The sequence below is a fragment of the Perca flavescens genome, chromosome 6, assembly GCF_004354835.1.
Source record: "Perca flavescens isolate YP-PL-M2 chromosome 6, PFLA_1.0, whole genome shotgun sequence".
Lineage (NCBI taxonomy): Eukaryota > Metazoa > Chordata > Actinopteri > Perciformes > Percidae > Perca > Perca flavescens.
Genome location: NC_041336.1, coordinates 6,239,010 through 6,259,682, shown reverse-complemented (window position 1 = coordinate 6,259,682; position 20,673 = coordinate 6,239,010). Strand labels below are relative to the sequence as shown.

General features: G+C 41.7%; 1 protein-coding gene across 1 annotated transcript in view; it reads right to left on the bottom strand.

Moving 5' to 3' along the window:
- Positions 1–11,112: 11,112 nt before the first annotated feature.
- plekhf2 (pleckstrin homology domain containing, family F (with FYVE domain) member 2) overlaps positions 11,113–20,673 on the bottom strand; it is a 48,685-nt gene continuing 39,124 nt past the window's right edge. Inside the window, exon 2 of the mRNA XM_028581437.1 lies at positions 11,113–11,868. Within this exon, the coding sequence (XP_028437238.1) occupies positions 11,123–11,857 (735 nt within the window). The 5' untranslated portion in view covers positions 11,858–11,868 and the 3' untranslated portion in view covers positions 11,113–11,122. The remainder of the gene's footprint in view (positions 11,869–20,673) is intronic.

Sequence of the window (20,673 nt, the reverse complement as noted above, 5' to 3'; positions counted from 1 at the left end):
TGCCCGATCAGAAATACGGGGAGAACTGGCAGAACCCAGTTACTGCTGTGCATGTAAACGTGCCGATTATTGACTTGCAGTCTTTGTCCTGCACACGGGTACTTGTACAAAGCAGATTGGAAACCTGCGCTGCATCCCATGGCCCTTAAATTGCCTCCTCGCCTCCTCCACTGGCCTCCCTTTCTCGCTTCTTAGTCCCTCTCAGCGAGGAGGCACGGGAGAGACGCGAGGACATCATGGGAGGAGAGAGGCAACGAGCAAATGTGTTTTAGAGGGATGAGAAGCGTCACATGAATCCGTCAGCTGTTAGCATCTCCATCAGCTGCACGGCTTCCTGTCTCCTCGCCTACAGCTCCTCGATGATGATCCCTCCTCGATGCTCGGGGCATAAATAAGAGCTCTGAGACGGCCTTCAGGAGTAACATGACATCATGACTTTGCGTAAACATACACGCCAAAGCAAAGTGCCGAGTTATCTGTACGCATTTTGAGCTATGTCAGATATGAGCTACAGTACAGGCCAAAAGTTTGGACACACCTTCTCATTCAATGAGTTTCCTTTTTATTTTCGTGACTATTTACATTGTAGATTCTCACTGAAGGCATCAAAACTATGAATGAACACATATGGAATTATGTACTTAACAAAAAAGTGTGAAATAACTGAAAACATGTCTTATATTTTAGATTCCTCAAAGTAGCCACCCTTTGCTTTTTTATTAATAAGGGAAATAATTCCACTAATGAACCCTGACAAGGCACACCTGTGAAGGTAAAACCATTTCAGGTGACTACCTCATGAAGCTCATTGAGAGAACACCAAGGGTTTGCAGAGTTATCAAAAAAAGCAAAGGGTGGCTACTTTGAAGAATCTAAAATATAAGACATGTTTTCAGTTATTTCACACTTTTTTGTTAAGTACATAATTCCATATGTGTTCATTCATAGTTTTGATGCCTCCAGTGAGAATCTACAATGTAAATAGTCACGAAAATAAAGAAACACATTGAATGAGAAGGTGTGTCCAAACTTTTGGCCTGTACTGTATGTGGACGTCTACGCTGTATACAGTGGACGGCAGTCTGCAACGTCGCAGCGTAAATCGCGAGGCTACGGTTGGATTTAGGAAAAGAAGAAACGTGGAAAGGAAACGTGAGACCCTGGTGTCCTGAGTGAAAGTCCTGTGTTTTACCCGCACGACCAACCTCCCCACGCGGGTTTCCGCCCTTTCATACTACTCGCTACGCCGCAAATTCACACGCAATCGCAAGGTAATGTAAGTCAATGGAGGCCAAACGCCGTTGATAAACACGTTAAAAAGAGAGTATGCGTATTGATAATATATACACATACACATATAATAATGGCATACGAATTGGCGTGTCATACATACGCCACTTCACGAGTCTGCGAGGAGGGACAGAACCACTTCCGGTTCAGCCGAGGACCGAGGAGATGTCCGATAAGGGCCGTGAGATGCACCCCTGGTCACCTGGGACTTCTCTCACTTGACGTTTAACAGATCAGCTCACTGCCGACTGTAGTGGACTGTAACCGGGTCACTTCGGTTCATGTGAACACACTGAATCGGAGTTCAATCCTCCCAGCCTGGGGAAGAATCTTCTAAACAGCTGTTGTTGCTGAACCTGGTCTGAAGGAAACCGGGGTCATTCAAAGACAGACGGGGTGGCAGATGGAGCTGGGTTAAGGAAATGTATCCTCCATTTAAACCAATCTTTGTTTGAGTGATCTGGTATCGATTAATAAAATCCCCAGATCAATCTTTTAAAATGTTCATTTTAATGCTTTTCCGGTTACGTAAAAAGTACTTTTAAACAGAACTTTTTGGGAGTTTATTCTTAATGTAAACTAGAGCTGCAACGATGAACCGATTAGTTGTCAACTACTACTAAATTAATCGATTAATCAGTCTGAGTAATTATTTTATGAATTCAGAGTCAAACTTCTGATTCCGGCTGTGTTAAATGTGAATATTGTTCTAGTTTCTTCTCTCCTCGGTGACAGTAAACTGAATATCTATCTTTGAGTTGTGGACAAAACAAGACATTTGATGACGTCATCTTGGCCTTTTTGGGATACACCGATTCACATTTTTCACCATTTTTGAACATTTTAGAGAATCGGGAACATACTCGATGGATCAAATCGACTGTGAAAATAATCGTTTGTTGCAGTTGTAACGTTAACATGAACTTGTTGCGTTATAAAACATATTTGCGGGATGCTTCTTGCTTGTACAATTTACATCCTAACTTCTCTGAGAATCTCTTTTATATCCAAGCTAAATTGGTATAGTAACTGAAATAACGTAATTGATACCGAATCGAAAACGTAATCCAATGGGAAACCCAGCACTAGAGACACATGACTGTCAACAACTTCCTCTGATTGAACTGGACGGTTTTGCGTTTAATCACTAAATCACCGTAAAAACTAACGAGGATCCTAAATGACTGTCCAACAAACAGACCTGCGTGTAAAATCTGAGTTACAGAGCGTCTGCCCTGCTGCGGTGACCGATGCACGAAGACGGGCGAGAAGCTGCAGATGCTGCCGAGATGTGACGGACGAGAAGAGGAGGAAGAGGAAGAAGACTTGAAACAGCGTCATTTCAGAACGGATCAGAACTATACAAACAAACAAACCCTAACGACATCTGTACAAACGTACAAGAAAAAGAATCAAAATCAAAAAAACAGGATTAAAACAACATTTTATTCATTTGTAAAACCTCCACCAGAGTCTCGGCGGCTGTGACGGTACGAAGAAGTCAGAACTCAACCTGGATCAAAGTCTACGTGCCGACTTTGTTAAGTGCAACCCACGGCAAACAGCTGGTTGGTGATCACCACAACGTTCACTTCTCTAACCACTGAGGTAGGGCCGCCCACTTTTTAGTCCCTAACTAATAGACAGGTGTGTTCTCAGTCGACTAAGATTTCATAGTCATTTCTTTATACTTTTATGGAGTTATTTCCAAGAAATGTATGAGCACATCTCTAGTAAATAACCAGATTTAAAGTGGAACTTTTTGCGCGATAAACTTTCAGAAAGTTTTACACGTCTGTCGATTAAAGCTTTAGTGCGTAACTTTTGAATATTAATTAACGTCGCTACAATCTGGGTTCATAGGCATTTTAACCAATACTTTGTCGGCAAATTTCCATGACTTTGTGTTCCTGGAAATGTCAGTCGACATTATACAATAAGAATAAAGAACTGTGTTAAAGTTGACCCTCAGAGGTTTAACAATAAAACACATTTTTTAATTTCTGTGGTTCATAGCGGGATTTGTAATATTGCTCCCCGAACACAACGTTGAGGTTAAGACGACGTGAAAATACATTTATGTTAAAAAGAAATTCCATGACTTTTCCAAAACTTTCTGGGTCTTTTTAGGTTTCCAAAACCTTTCCAGGCCTGGCATTTGCATTTTTTAAACTCCATAACTTTTCCAGGTTTTTTCAAAAACGTATGAACCCTGTACAATGAGTTGCTACAAAGCTAATTAAGACCATCAGCTCCCCACAACTCTCTCTGGATGGAAGATTGTGGCCTCCGGCGAGTGAAGATAATGACCTCTTCTGAAGAGTCCATCATGCGTTTTTAATCCTCCGTGTCCTCCTTGGCTACTAGCAGCTGTGTGGAGGAAGGAGTGGGAGGGTGCTGTGCGATCACAGAAGGCTTGTATCATGTGGACGCGCCGACAGCATTGTCATTACTCAGAATTCCTCATTGGGGCGACAGAAACTACGCAGCTTTAAATCAAGATCATTGCTCAATGGTGTTGTAAGCCCCCAACGTCCCCAACGTCGACTTCAAGGCACCTAATCCTAGTGCCTTATTAAGGCAGCGCTGCCTGGAAGGCGAGGTTGGGGGCTTAAAACACCAAACGCCTGCGAAATCACACGGGTGGTAAGTCGACTGAGAACTTCTTTAGTCAAGGGGAGCCCCACAATTTTGCTGCGGCGACATAAAACACTGAACTTTAAATGTGTAAAAAAAAAATCAAAGATGTACAAAGAAAAGGATCCCTTTCTTCTCCCGGTTCTGCAGCTTTGAGTTGCAGTTCAGACGAGGCGTTTGCTTACCGCCGTCACCCCCCCGTCCCCCGTCCAAACAATGCAAAAACCGCCTGCATAGAAAGAGTGACACCTAGTCTGTTTCCCCGTCTGATCTCAGGTAAAGCTGCAAAGATTTGTTTTCAACTACTAAACTAATTGCCAAATATTTTGATAATTGATTAATCGGTTAAAGCCATTTTTTTTTTTTTTTAATGAAAACGAGATACAGTTGCATGCGTCCCATAGCTGTCCGCTGTGCTGTCATCAAAGAGCCTTGAGCAGAAACCAAAAGGAGCCTAAGGCTATGTTCACACTTGGCGGCTTTTTTTTTTTTTTTTTTTTAAAGCTGCCAGCGTCTGTTTTGCATTATAATCTTGTGGCGTTTAAAAAAAAAAAAAAAAAAAAGACCTTTTGTTTCCATAACAACAAGAAAAAAACAGTCGGAGCACAGCGAGTGATACGGTATGACCAGGTGGTCCGTGTTCAGGACCTCGCTTTGTTTTATCTAACGTCTCTCTCTCTCTCTCTCTCTCTCTCTCTCTCTCTCTCTCTCCTAACATTAGCACTGCTCTCTCTCTCTCTGTTCTTTCTCTAGCTCGCTCCACCACTTTGTTTATCTAACGTTAGCACTGCTCTCTCTCTCTCTGTTCTTTCTCTAGCTCGCTCCACCACTTTGTTTATCTAACGTTAGCACCTCTCTCTCTGTTTTATCTTACATTAGCACCTCTCTCTCTGTTCTTTCTCTAGCTCGCTCCACCACTTTGTTTATCTAACGTTAGCACCTCTCTCTCTCTCTGTTTTATCTAACGTTAGCACCTCTCCACATAGCGCTCTAGGATACTGTAGCTGTTGTTATAGCAACAAAAGATGCTCTCGAATGCTTTTTGGAACCAAAACGCTGCCAGCTTCTTTTTCCTTTCACTACAAAAGCGCCTTAGTCAACTTGTTCTTGTCAAAAAAAGACGGCAAGTGTGAACATAGCCTAGTGTGCAAAAGTAGCACTTAAAAAAAAAATAATAATAATAATTTTAATAATATTGTTTTTAACTTCTCAACAGATTGTATTAAATCGGCCAAAGTTATTTTTGTCCGTTAGGAGTTAATCACTACATCACTAGCTCAAGATCTTTCAGAAACTAGAAGATGTTAGCTTTCAAATAACGTCTCATGCATTTTAGCCTCACCGTTTTCTGATTATGAACTTTTTTCATTTGGGTATGCCAAATAACAAAATATATTCCCCACCACAAAAAAAGGGTGGGTGTTAAAAGATTAAAATCTCTTACTGGATGGAAAGTAGATTAATCGCACATAAATCCAACAACTTAACTAAATTAATCATTTATTAAAAAGGTTCTGGCTCCAATTATCCAACTTTTAAAACCGTAATCACACCGTTGAAAGATTTAGGCCTTAAAAAAAAACAACAAAAAAAAACAAAGGAATGAAACTCTCCACAGGAGTCACCGGGAAGAGAAACTCCGGCTCAATCTGATGGCATGAGCATCTGTGAGAGCAACTGAACCTGAAGTAGTTCGCCATAATTCCCCCAAAGCTGCTTTCTCAGTTCCTGGTTCGGTCACTGATCACATGATTCTGGCCACACACACACACACACACACACACACACACACACACACACACACACACACACACACACACACACACACACACACACACACACACACACACACACACACACACACACACACACACACACACACACACACACACACACACACACACACACACACACACACACACACACACACACACACACACACACACACACACACACACACACACACACACACACTGTAGAAAGTTCAGAAGAAAGTTCTAGTGCAGCAAAATAGGAAGGGAAGGACGGCCACGTGGGCAGGTTTTGGCAGAGAGTGTGGAGAGAAAGCTCCTGCGAGGGTTCAGACAGGGGGTACGTTTGTTTTTGTGACACAGCGTGGCCCTCTGACCTCGCAGCAGCGGGTGGAGTCACCGACAGGAAGACGACGCACGCCGACTCGTTTCTTTCCAGTAAAGGCAACGCCCACCTCAACTACTGAACAAGGAGGAATTACACAGACTATGATGCAAGACAAGAGAGGGATTACAAAAACACTTCCTGATTATCGCATTTTATTTCATACGCTAGATGCATCATCTGAGTGTTTTTGGGGGTCGATGTGACTGATGGGAACAACCTCAACAACAACTTTTGAAATCGGTCCAGTATTCAAGTAGACCACTGCAGTAGGCAGCGTCAAAAAAAGCTGCAATGTTATGTTAAAGGGCAATTCACGTTCACTTAAAGTTCTGTTTTTGCAACTGACAGGCTCAGATTATTATTCTAAGTGTCTGACAACATTATGGAAAGGATCCCTACAGAGATACACCTTTTAGATGAAGACTAAGATCCTTTTAGTTTAACACGAAACGCCTCAGAAATCGCTGTCGCCACACCCACCAGACTCCATTTAATAAAAAGAGTAATTTTATCATCGTAAAACACACGTCAATCAAAGTGGACAGAAACTAAATAAAACTATCAAAAGCCGTCTTGGTTCATCTTTCCACTGTTCCAACAATCACCACTCTGGTTTGGTTGAAATAAACCCTTAATTCACCCATTTACATGTGGAAATATGCTGGCTATATACATGCTAAAAGTCCTGATTATTTACATGGAGTCTGGTGGAGATATGCTGGCTCTATACACGCTAAAAGTCCTGATTATTTACATGGAGTCTGGTGGGTTTGGTGATGGTGATTTCGGGGCCGTTTCATATTAAACTAAAAGGATCTTACTCTTTAACAGAAAGGACTTTCTCAGGGGTCTAGACCTCTAGCTCACCCAGTAAGAGCGTGCGCCCCACGTAGGTTGAGTCCTTTGCAGCAGCGCAGGTTCAAATCCGACCTGCGGGCCCTTTGCTGCGTGTCACCCCCCCATCTCTCTCCCACTTTTCCTGTCTATCCACTATCACTCTAAAATAAAAAAAGGGAATAAAAGCCCCCCAAAAAAAAAATCTTAAAAAAAATAAAAAATAAAAGGTGTATCTCTGTAGGGATCCTTCCCATAATGTTGTCAGACACTTAGAATAATAATCTGAGTCTGTCAGCGGCAACAACACAACTTTTAGTGGACGCAAATTGACGGTGGACATTGGCCCTGAAGGATTAAATTGCCTCCCGGCTCACGACTGCTGGTTACTAGTTGTTGCTCCAAACTGGACCAATTTCAAAAGATTTATTTATTCACATTAGCCATCAACGAATGGAAAATATGTTCCACACGGTTGGGGGACGACACAAATGACCCTTTAAAAAGTCCAAACAAATCAACTGCTGCGCTCTACTCTGTTAATTAGATTAACCCTCATGTTGTTTTTTTATGTCAGAAATATGGGACGTCGAAATTAGTGCCAAAAAAGGTACATAAAAAAAAGTGACAATTTCAAAAAAGTGACAAAACGTTGGGAAGTGTCAAAAATGTGGAAAAAAGCTTAAAAAACATCTGAAAAAAAATGTCAAAAATATGGGAAAAGTGACAAAATACCAGTAAAAGCAATACAAATGTTGGAGAAAAAAAAACATTGAAAAATGACAAAAAAAAATGTCATGACAACACAAGGGTTAAATTAAAAGTAAAGGAGACATTAAACGAAACAACTCTGGCCCATATTTCAGGCATCTCTCTGGTCAAACAATCCTACTGCTTTATGGAAAAGCTTCTAACCAAGACGAAGAGGAGGAAACTTCATCTTTTTTTTTTTTTTTTAAACATTTAGGCCTCCTCCACTACAGGAATTTAAACGTGCAGACACAATAATCCTGATTCAGAATATCTGACGTGTTTTATGAAGCCTTGTTGCGCAATTGTTTGTGGATTTTGTGCACAGTGTTGGAGATTACGTAAGTAAGTAAACGTCCCAATATCGTCTGGGTGCATCGGTATTAAACACAAACGCTTCCAGTACTGACTTATGTTTTCCACTAAAACTGGAGTTATAATTGTGCACACAATTGCTCGGAAATGTTTACCGACTAAACTGCACTGCACTGGGCTTCCAAACATCACTATGCAACTAATGACGTCTGTCCTGATGTTATGATATTTTTACTCATGAAAACATTCTGGTGTGTAAAATGAACACAAAGAACAGGAAGGAGAACCAGGTCTAGGGTTTTGGGAAACTCCAGATTACAGGTTTCTAAATTAACGTAGTGAAAAAAATAAAAAACTCAATCTGAAACCCAAGCAACTCAGGCTATGTTCACACGTGGCGTCTTTTTTTTTTTTTTACATCAGAATCCTGGGGAGTAAACCGTGTTTTGAGCGCTTTTCGCTTTTTTAAACGCCACCGCCGACTTGTTTTTTTGCAGCTTGGAGCGTCTTTTTGAAGTTGAAAAAAAGGTTTTAAAAGAAACGCCCTACGCCAAGCACTTTTTGGACAGCCGATCAATGACAAGCCAGACCTGTCGTTTCCATAACAACAAGAAAAAATGGAGTCGGAGGACAGCGAGTGATACGGTATGACCGGGTGCTCCGTGTTCAGGGAACTCACTTTGTTTTATCTAACGTTAGCACCTCTCTCTCTCTGTTCTTTATCTAGCTCGCTCCATCACTTTGTTTTATCTAACGTTAGCACCTCTCTCTCTCTGTTCTTTATCTAGCTCGCTCCACCACTTTGTTTATCTAACGTTAGCACCTCTCTCTCTCTGTTCTTTCTCTAGCTCGCTCCATCAATAGGTTTTATCTAACGTTAGCACCTCTCTCTCTCTCTCTTTTTTTTATTTAGCTCGCTCCACCACTTTGTTTATCTAACGTTAGCACCTCTCTCTCGGTTCTTTCTCTAGCTCGCTCCATCAATAGGTTTTATCTAACGTTAGCACCTCTCTCGCTTTTTTCTTTATCTAGCTCGCTCCACCACTTTGTTTATCTAACGTTAGCACCTCTCTCTCTCTTTTCTTTATCTAGCTCGCTCCACCACTTTGTTTATCTAACGTTAGCACCTCTCTTTTCTTTATCTAGCTCGCTCCACCACTTTGTTTATCTAACATTAGCACCTCTCTCTCTCTTTTCTTTATCTAGCTCGCTCCACCACTTTGTTTATCTAACGTTAGCACCTCTCTCTCTCTTTTCTTTATCTAGCTCGCTCCATCGATAGGTTTTATCTAACGTTAGCAACTCTCCACATAGCGCTCTAGGATACTGGAGCAGCAGCTGTTGTTATAGCAACAAAAGGTCAACTTTTTCTCATCTAAAAAAAAAAGACGCAGAGTGTGAACATGGACTCAAACGTTGTAATTTGAGAGTCAGCGGTTGAGGGGTTAGTGCGAGTGTCTTTACAAATCGTCTGGCAGAGAACAAACCTGTCCAGGAGAAGTCCAAATTGAACTCTTCCCGTCTTCCTAATCTCCGTGCTCTTCCGTTTTGCAGCAGCAGCACACGCACACAAAACCGAACCCCTCCATCCTGTGTATCAACGGGTTTCACAGTCAAACTGTCATCAAGTCCCTGTTGTTATTTTTTGCAGCCTGGATACATTAACAAATCCCTTTTTTTCATACTAAAAGCTGAGCTGAAGTTTCTACAAGGCACTGAGTGACGTATTAGGCAAAAGGTGGGGGGGGGGGGGGCAGTGAGAAAAACTCACTGAGAAACTTCAGCTGATTTGTCAGAAGCAACTATATTAGGTCAGCTAGAAGAAGCTCTTTTTTTAGAGTAATATCTACATGTTATTTATATCAAAAAGGGGATCTTGACATATTTTTTTTGCATGAGAGAAATTTACAAAATAGGGAAGAAAAATACCAAACTTCTAGTAGAAAAAAAAAAACTGTTTGGTGTCATTACCTGAAGGACAGAGGAGATAAAGGTTAGAGAGCCCCAAAACATTTGCGTTCCCTGCAGAAATTACAAGCACAATCACCTTGTTCAGTTCAATAAAATAAAAACGGAGAAAAAAAAAATAGAGTGGAAAAAAGGAAGCCTCTCAGACGAAATGAACTTAAAGATGAGAGAGAGAGAGAGAGAGAGAGAGAGAGAGAGAGAGAGAGAGAGAGAGAGAGAGAGAGAGAGAGAGAGGAGGTGGGTGTTTCTCATTAGCACCATTGTGTTCTGTAGTGACCAATCGCAGCCTAATCGAGAGTCAAAAGAGACGGAGGCGGGACGGGAGCAGAGTGGGAGCGATGAAGAAGAGTCAAGTCTGTCTCCCAGAGCTCTGCCGGTCGCCCCGGGATAATTCCACACGTCACTGTTTGAATCACAGTTCTCCGGAAAAACATGTATCCATGCTGCAATTAGAGAGAGGGGGGAATAAAATAAAATATTTTGGTTTAAAGGTCCCATGAGATGGTGCTCTTTGGATGCTTTTCTATAGACCTTAGTGGTCCCCTAATACTGTATCTGAAGTCTCGTTCCCGAAATTCAGCCTCGGTGCAGAATTACAGCCACTAGAGCCAGTCCCACAATGAGCTTTCCTTATGATGTGCCATTTCTGTGTCTGAAGCTATTGAGGAAGAGAGTGGGAGGGGCAAGGTGGAGGGTGGGGGTGTGGTATTGACCAACTGCCACTTTTCTCATTTGAAAGCCATGATGTCTCTCTCTCTCTCTCATGGGTGGGCCAAATTCTCTGGGCGGGCAAAGCAGAGAAAGGGGAGGTAACCTTTCCCCTTATGACCTCATAAGGAGAAGATTCCTGATTGGCCCATCTGAGCTTTCATTTTCTCAAAGGCAGAGCAGGATACCCAGGGCTCGGTTTACACCTATCACCATTTCTAGCCACTGGGGGACCATAGGCAGGCTGGGGGAACGCATATTAATGTTAAAAAAACCTCATAAAAGTGACATTTTCATGCCATGGGACCTTTAAAGTGAATTAAAATATGAATCCTCGGAGGAGGGTGGGCCCATGATTCGATCACGTGGGAGGAGAAAGAAACTCAAAAGAAAAGGGAAGTATTTCCTCTTTGCCTTGGGAGGGAGTGAGGGAGGGAGGGAGGGGTTGGGGGGGGGGGTTGTTGGGGGCGGGGCTCGATCCTCAGTCGCTGCTGTCGTCGTCGTCGTCGTCGTCCGACAGGTTGTTGAACTTCGACCCGAGCCGCGTGATGGAGTCCGAGCGCGGCGCCAGGCCGCCCGACGTCAGCTGCACGTAGCAGTACTCGCAGACGCGCACCGGCTTGGACGACTGGCTGGGCAGGAGGTGCTTCTTCTCCGAGCACGGCCCGCACACCACGTAGCCGCACTTCCGGCAGTGGTGGCGCCGGCTGACCGGGGTGAACTTCACCTTCTGGCAGCGCATGCACACCGTGGCCTCCGAGTCGGGCACCCACACGGCGGCGTGCTCGCCCGTCGGGGCCTTGCCGCTCTTCTGCAGCAGGTCCCCGACGCACTTCCCGATGTGGTTCATCCACTCGGACTTCTCGGTGGCGGTGGCGGCGTACACGGCGAAGGACTTGGTGGGCGTCTTGATGAGCCAGCCGTTGTGCAGGTCGCCCTCGTCCGGCACGGTGTCGATGGTGACGCTCTCCAGCGGGATGATGTGCTGCTTGTTGTACTTCTTCTTCTGGATGACGATGTTGCCGTAGACCAGGATGTCGTTGAAGAGGAAGAACTGCCGCGCCTTGGGCTTCTTGCGGCAGAGCTTGGTGAGGACGCCCTCGCCGATCAGCACGCGCCCGGGGATGGCGAGCGGCTGGCCCGCCGCGCCGAAGCAGCCCTCCACCACGCCGATACGCTTGGAGTTGGCCTCGCTGTTCGCAAGCCGGTCCACCATCTTCACCTCACCTGGAAGAAGGGAAAAAAACGGACAAGAGAGGAACGTTTGAGGGGGGAAAAAAACTAGGGCTGACTTTGACTAAAGAAATTCTTAGTCGACTAACACTTACAGTACAGGCCAAAAGTTTGGACACACCTTCTCATTCAATGTGTTTCTTTATTTTCATGACTATTTACATCGTAGATTCTCACTGAAGGCATCAAAACTATGAATGAACACATATGGAATTATGTACTTAACAAAAAAGTGTGAAATAACTGAAAACATGTCTTATATTTTAGATTCCTCAAAGTAGTCACCCTTTGCTTTTTTTGATAACTCTGCAAACCCTTGGTGTTCTCTCAATGAGCTTCATGAGGTAGTCACCTGAAATGGTTTTACCTCCACAGGTGTGCTTTGTCAGGGTTAATTAGTGGAATTATTTCCCTTATTAATAAAAAAAGCAAAGGGTGGCTACTTTGAAGAATCTAAAATATAAGACATGTTTTCAGTTATTTCACACACACACACACACACACACACACACACACACGGTCCGATACAATTTTTTGCTTCCCGATACCGATTCCGATACCTGAAATTGCGTATCAGCCGATACCGAGTACCGATCCGTCTGTCATATATTTTATTATGTTTTAACAACTGTATACTACTATCCCTGTATGGATGTGATATGATTTCTATCTTTGTTGTCGGTCTGGCTCAGGTTAAACTCTTTGTGAAACATGAACAAACACAATGAATGCCCCAGAACTTTCTTTTACTATCCAGTTTGACAGTCAATTGTAACGGAAAAAGAACATAAATAAACTACTTTAACGTAGATTTTCTTTAGGGCTTTATTACGTGGTATCGGATAGATAGACACACACACACACACACACACACACACACACAGGTACGTAAAAGAACACTTTTCTGAAAACTGACAGCTGTGCACAATGTTATTTTTGAAAACGGAGAGGTTGAAATATCCGTTTATGAAAATAACCGGCCACATGTAAACGTAGCATTAGTCAGCTGTAGAAGAATATAAAGCTTTATCTCGGCCTAAAATTAGAAAATACTTGTGACTTGTGCGTCTGACGCATTTCACATGGCATGAATTCAACTTTACATAAATCATCAAGACAGGCTAAGAGAAATAACCAGGATAGTCCCTGACTGCTTTGATGTAATGACTTTAAGATGTCCCCAGTGTAAGCTATTTAGAGTTAAAATCCTTTGGTGTAATGGTTTTTCCCGGTTAAAGAGTCCGTTTTAGCTCTTCGACTGAAATCTCACAAAAAGTCACTATTCCTTTTTCTTTCTCTCGTTAGATCCCACTTTCTGTGCCGACACCGATCAGTCTAACCGAGAAAAAGAAATTACCCCAACCGTGAACTGACAGTTCAAAGACAAAGACGTTAACATTTTATACCTTCAAAGAAGCTGATTTGACAGAACATACGGTATCTGTGGTTCCAGTTGAACGGAGGCTTCACGCAGCAATCTGCTGTTCACTCGGATTAAAAAAACCTCTGATCCTTGTCGTACGTTGCATTTAAAAGAGGCACTTGTAACTGCATTGAAAACCAGCGTAAAGCATCACTTTCTTTTCATCATTTTCCTTTCAACTCCGCTAGATGATTGAAAAGAAGAAACACGGATTACAGTTTTTTTATATGCTTGAACTTCAGAGCTTATGTGGGTTTTTTTTTGTTCTTATTTTTTTTTTTACAGCTGCAAAGATTAATCGTTTAGTTGTCAACGATTAAATTAATCGCCAACTATTTTGATAATTCATCGGTTCGAGTCATTTTTTATGAACAAAAAAAATAAATAAGTAAAACTTCTGTGATTCCAGTTTGTTAGATGTGAATATTTTCTAGGGCTGCTCGATTAAGGGAAAAAATATAATCACGATAATTTTGGTCAATATTGAAATCAGGATAATTTAACACGTTTACTCGTCGACATCTTGCAATTATTTAACTTAAAAAACAGTGGAAAAAGTCAAATAAATCAACAGTAAAAGAACACATACAACTGTGAAATTTGCCTTAATACTTTTCCTATTGAAACTTTATTTATTCATTCAGAAAACAAGAGAAAATAAGAATTCACTTGCAAAACGTTATGAGCTAAACGTGGAAACCCGTACATTCATCTATCCTGCTTCCGTTCACGATTGTGCGGGGACCAATCACAAACTGGCTTGTCCACCTGGTGCGCTATTGGCAGGTTTAACACGATGACGATAGAGAAGCGACCAATAAGCAGCTTCCTGTTTACATTCAACACGATGGCCACCGAAGCTCAGGCAGCAACCCGTTGATGCCGCCGTCGCTGCTACGTCACCCAGATCGGTGGTTGATTGGTTGAAGGACTATCCAATTGCGCCCAGAGGCGTTTGAACTATGCCCGTTGTGCAGAGAAACTACAGAGCAGACTCCCCAGACCAATGCTCAATCTTCAATCTTAAGGATTATTGAGCTTGATCTGGTGATAGCCAGACTAGTTTTTGGGATCATTGGGGAGCTGAAACAATCACAATAGGCCGATTATCGGCCGTGGGACAGTCTGGCGAGGTCAGTGACTCGAGTCTGTTCGGTGTGTCCCGTGTCGTCGTCCGTCTGGGGGGCTGTCGGAGTTCATTTTGGCCGACCTGACGTGTTCAGTCGCTGGCAGGGCAGTCGGGACTCACCAGGAAATGGGGAGCGGGATGAGCGTGACTAGAGTCTCTCAAAATCTGACAAAAATCTTTTAAACTGACCTTTGTTGAGCTGAAATGAGACAGATTCAGCAACTGCATCACGGCCTATTTCTCTCTTCAAATGTTCTCAGAAACATGTTTCAGTGAACTATTTTAGTACAATATGAGATTGTATTCTGAACGAGCCGCCATGACAGTCTGGCTTTGAATTTCCGGAGAAAACAAACCCATGTGACACGTTCATCCAATCAGCTGCCGGTTTTCATTTCTTGGGCGACATTACAGATTAGCGCCGCCTGCTGTTACAGAGATGTATTACGTCTCGTCTCCTCTCGTCTTTTTGGTCTGTTCTGTGGCAGTTTTTTGGACCTCTTTTCTCTCCTCTGGGACAGTAAACTGAATATCTTTGAGTTGGAGACAAATCGAGACATTTGAGGACGTCATCTTGGGCTTTTTGGGAAACACTGATCCACATTTTTCCCCTTTTTCTGACATTTTAGAGACCAAACAACTATTTGATTAATCCAGAAAATAATCGCCTAATCGATGATAAAAATAATCGTCAGTTCCAGCCCTGTACATTTAAATGAATCAGAATCCGGTTTATTGTCAAATTGCCTTGGGTGTTTAGTGCATAAGTTTATATTTATAGAATAAAAAACAATATGTGCAATATATCGGTGTTAAAATGAAAGAGCGGTACAGTTTTGTGCAAAAGTTGGTTTTAAATACGCTGCATACATGGTTAAACTAAAAACAAAGAAAAGGTGTCTTTAGATGTAAAACTAGCCTCAACTCTTGTCAACTATTTATACTTCCCTAATTCTTTTAAAATATAGACCAGGGGTTTGGAACCTCAAAATCGGTCTCCGTTTCCATAGACTCTCGTTTTTTTCTGAGGGGGCCAACAACATTTTTTTATTTAACTTTTTAATGTTTCTGAAGCTCTGTCATTTTTCATAAAATGGTCTTAAATTACCTGTAACAGCAAACGAGACTAACCGTGAAAAGAACGCTATTATTATTATTATTATTATTATTATTATTATTATATAATTTTTAGTAAGGCATCTGCCCGGATTTGATTTTTCCCGTGCAGTCACAGAATTATTTGCAGCAGGTAGACGGCACTACAGTCGCACATTCTGATGGGTCACAGATTTCTTTGCAACACCGGAAAGCCTGTGTTAGTATCCAGCTTTTTGAACCAGGTCTTTATTAGGCCCAATTGTATTTTAATGTTATTTAAGAAGTTCTGTTGTAGTTATGGCCGAATCTGGGGCAGGAGCATCACAGGAAAGAAGGAAATTAAATGAAGAACTAGAAGCTAAAGCTAAAAAGGGAAAGCCCTAGACAACGGGCGACGCGAGTCACACTCGGTCTGGCTATCAACAGACCACGGAGGAGATAATTACGGGATTGTAAATGGTTCAAAACCCACCCCCGAATTTGCCCTCAGGTATGAACTATGTTTATTTCCTTCCTAAAATAACTTAGATCAATCGATCGATCGATCGATAGATCGATCTTTATTTACTCAAGGTCCAAATATAAAAGTACACATAACATATTACAGACAGAAGGGTACACTCAAACATAAAAAACATACATACTGTCTATCACATAGTACATAGAGGGAACATACAAAACATACATACACAGACACAAAGATAGTTATACACAATACTTAGAACATATGCAAATGCGTGTGCCAGTGTTTCCAGAGTTTGGAAGTATATCTTGTATCACTAAGTGCAGGGTTAGTTAAGGCAGTTAAAACTGTATTCTTTGAATCGGTTAATCGGCACCTAAATTTGTACATAAATTACTTTAGATTGTGCGATGTGGTTCTACGTCAGTAGCCTATATTAAAAGTATGTTGTCCTTTTCGTCTCCGTTTGTGTTGGCCAACTATTTTCTTTTCCCTCGTCCCCCTGTAACATTACTTGTGTCAAGTGTCTGTGGGTTTCATGTAATGCGCTACATGAATCTAAGATATTATTTACGTTGGTTGCTACAACAACCTCTTAATGCTTTGGCTTGTGACACAGTGACAGCGATACCCGGTTTAGCTCACGAGACATAGTTAATGGCGCTCACCCACTGCTAGTAGCAGCTCTACTCTACTCAGCCTCTGTGCCCCGTCCTCCTTTATCCATTGCAGAATCAGTACCACCTCATGCGTGAGGCGAGCGTGGCTGGTCGTCATAGCGCCGCCGCAGGACACTGCCGTGACCTAACGCGACACGCAGAACGTGGAAGGTGTGTTTTTGATTGGGTCGCCACAGCCAGAAGACACATTTATGGTGTGTTCTTTTTGTCCACCGAAGACGTTTTACGAGTCGTTTTCCGGAGTTACGAACCGGAAGTTGCAAAAAAAAGTTGGTTTTCTACAATTTTAAGCACTTTTGTCGTTGTTTTAACCAAATGAAGAAGTCGTACACATAGTGCTGTATACTGCTACCTATAGACATGTCTCTACAGTCTTATTAGGAGTTAAACATAGTGCTGTATACTGCTACCTATAGACATGTCTCTACAGTCTTATTAGGAGTTAAACATAGTGCTGTATACTGCTACCTATAGACATGTCTCTACAGTCTTATTAGGAGTTAAACATAGTGCTGTATACTGCTACCTATAGGCATGTCTCTACAGTCTTATTAGGAGTTAAACATAGTGCTGTATACTGCTACCTATAGACATGTCTCTACAGTCTTATTAGGAGTTAAACATAGTGCTGTATACTGCTACCTATAGACATGTCTCTACAGTCTTATTAGGAGTTAAACATAGTTCTGTATACTGCTACCTATAGACATGTCTCTACAGTCTTATTAGGAGTTAAACATAGTGCTGTATACTGCTACCTATAGACATGTCTCTACAGTCTTATTAGGAGTTAAACATAGTGCTGTATACTGCTACCTATAGAACACTTGAAATGCAACAATGCATCGTTAACTTATTCTTTTATTGTAAATGTATGTTTTTTTGTCTGAGCAAGACATTCATCGCAACTGTATGACCTCCCCATAACGCTAACTCAGTTATACAGTAGGGCAATACAGCACCGTAAAGAAAAGACCTTTAGGTGTGGTAAAAACACTATAGCTGGTGTCCAAAGCAGCCGCTTGAATCAACACAACCTGAAAGTTACATACAGTTACAGTATAGCCACTTTAAGGTTGCTGACCCCTGATATAGACAGAGCCATACTAACAAAGAGTGTTCGGTAAATCAGACAAAACATTTTTGTGAGGCCGGCAATGCTGCACATTTCGGCACCAAATCCACACAGAGAGACTCCTGAACATTTCCAAGCTTTTATATTCTCTTTTATTTGCAATTTGTTTACAGGCACAGTCTGAAAACCCAGCCTTGTTCTCAGTAGGGCTGGGGAAAAAAATCGATTTGATTTAAAAATCGATTTGGTAGGTCAAATCGATTCATATTTTCAAAAAATTGATTTTTTTAATCCAAATACAGTATAAATAATTTGGATGTTTAACAATCTTTGTTGCACACTGCACAGTGACTTTTCACTTAGAGAAAGGGTTTGCCTTTGCAATTTTGTTCATGTTGATGCACTTTAATTAAATACAATTAATATATATTTTTAAAATATATTTACATTTCGCAGTTATTTTGTTTTAAATGGAAGGGGGGGGAATCAAATCGAAAATCGAGTTTTTATAAAAAAAAAAAAAAAAAAAATCACAGATTTTTGTAGGGAAACAAATCGCCCAGCTCTAGTTCTCAGTGTGCGTGTTCTTTGTAGGCTAAATATATAGGTTTCAGATTGAATGACTCCACTTCTGAAGCCATCAAATCAATTATATAAAAGATGGAAGAGCAAACAGCAGGAGGTTTCTCTGCTGCGACAGACGACCAGCCCCTCAGGTTGCTCTAACAGCACATCGCAGGAGGTCAAAGGTCACCGATGATGGACATGGAAATGTGCTGGCGCTCTCTGGCGAGACCCGAGGGTCGATTACAGAGCTGTGTGACCTCAGAAAGATGCTCACGGGCACAGTGATGATGTTGTACACAGAGTCGTGGCGTATAGACGCAAACAGATACATACGACCTCCGAGAGTGCAGTTCATTCTGTCGTTCTTCACTTTTATTTATTGAGGTGAAGCTCTTTTTTAGATCAACGCTGACCTGTGCATTCAAATGTAAGCGGAGTGGACAAAATACTGCCTCTTGATAACGCACTTCCACCCCAAACGAGAGCCTGTTAGAAATCAACTCCTCTAAAGAAATGCCAACAACACATGAAGAGTGTGGATTTCCGAAAGGTGCTATTATTTATAGGACTGTTCAACTTAATGATACATTTTTAAGATGCATGCTTGCAAAGTTGAGCACTGATGCTGCACAGACTAAAAGCAGATTTGCTTCTTACTTACTTCTTAACTTGAACGTTACCAAAGGTCTGTCCATTAGGGCTGCAACTATAATGACCATTTTTATTATTCATTAGTTTTATGGATTAATCCGTCGATATATATATATATATATATATATATATATATATATATATATATATATATATATATATATATATATATATATATATATATATATATATAGAGTTGTTTGGTCAATAAAATGTCAGAAAATGGTGAAAAATGTAGATCATTGTTTCCCAGAAAGCCCAAGAGGACATCCTCAAATGTCTCGTTTTGTTCACAACTCAAAGATATTCAGTTTAGTGGCCGGTTAGGGCAGTTGGTATAGTGGGCGCACATATATAGAGGTTTATTCCTCGATGCAGAAGGTCCAGGGTTAGAGTCGTGATGGTTTTCCTGCATGTCTTCCCTCCTCCCTCTCCCCTTTCATGTCTGAGCTGTCCTATCATTAAAAAGGCCATACATAAAAAATCTTAAAAGAATGCATTAAAAAAAGATATCAGTTTACTGTCACAGAGGAGAGAATAAACTAGAAAATATTCACATTGAACAAGCTGACGTCAGAGAATTTTTACCCTTTTCCATAAAAATGACTCAGACCGATTAATCGATTATCAAAAAAGTCGGCGATACATTTTATAGTTGACAACTAATCGATTAATCTTTGCAGTTCTGCTGTCCAATAAAACAGGTTACAGAGTCCATGATGCTACTTTTGTTTGTGAAGTGGGTGGACGGCACACTAACAGAACTGAACTAACTAACTAAACACAAACATAACAACGTGTAGGTGGGATTGGACGATTGGTTTCTTTCCATTTTCAAAATACAACCACAGAGCTACAGGAACGATGCCAATTAGCCGGCAGATGCCAAGCGCAGCCTGGGCCGGTCTCTCCAGTGATCTGCACACTAATAACCCAGGAGAGGGGGCGAGCCGCTGCTGAAAGCCCTGGAGAGGACAGAGAGGCTGCTGACATGTCAACGCCGTTAACGAGGGCTCGTTGCCCACCGCCGAGCCAACCGGCCAACCAGCGCTCATCGGCAGACAGATAAGGGCACGCAGGGCAAAGGCTCCGGAGAAACAGAGAGAGAGAGAGAGAGAGAGAGAGAGAGAGAGAGAGAGAGAGAGAGAGAGAGAGAGAGAGGCATGAATACAGACTGGAGGCTCCAAACCCAGTAATCACAGCGAGACAGAGTGGGATGAAAGAGACTGAAAATGCAATACCGAGAAAAGGAGGCTCTCTTTGCTCTGCTGTGACAAACTGTCTATAGAAATCAGACGACAAACTCAGTCATTAGTTTATTAGTTTTTCATTTGTAAAAAAAAAAAAATATTTCAAAGGAACCGATTATCTTACGATCTTACGAGACACCTTAATAGCCTTTAAATTAGAAAATAAAAATGGGCTTTCTTTGTTCTGCTGTGACAAATGTTAGGAGGAAAGAAGAGAAATCTGAGGACGCAATCAGACAACCAATTATTTTACCATCTTACGAGACACCTTAAATCGTCTTTAAAATCAGAAAATAACTGACACGTGGAGAAAAAAAAAGTATTTTTGTAACATCAAAATTTGTTATTTAGAATATCTAAAAGTCTCTAAAGTCTCTGGTGCTTCCACACGCATTACAAACTTGGGGAAAAAAACCCATCCATGGTGTTCTGGGTGAGATCCGGTTTCTGAATGTGTCCTGCC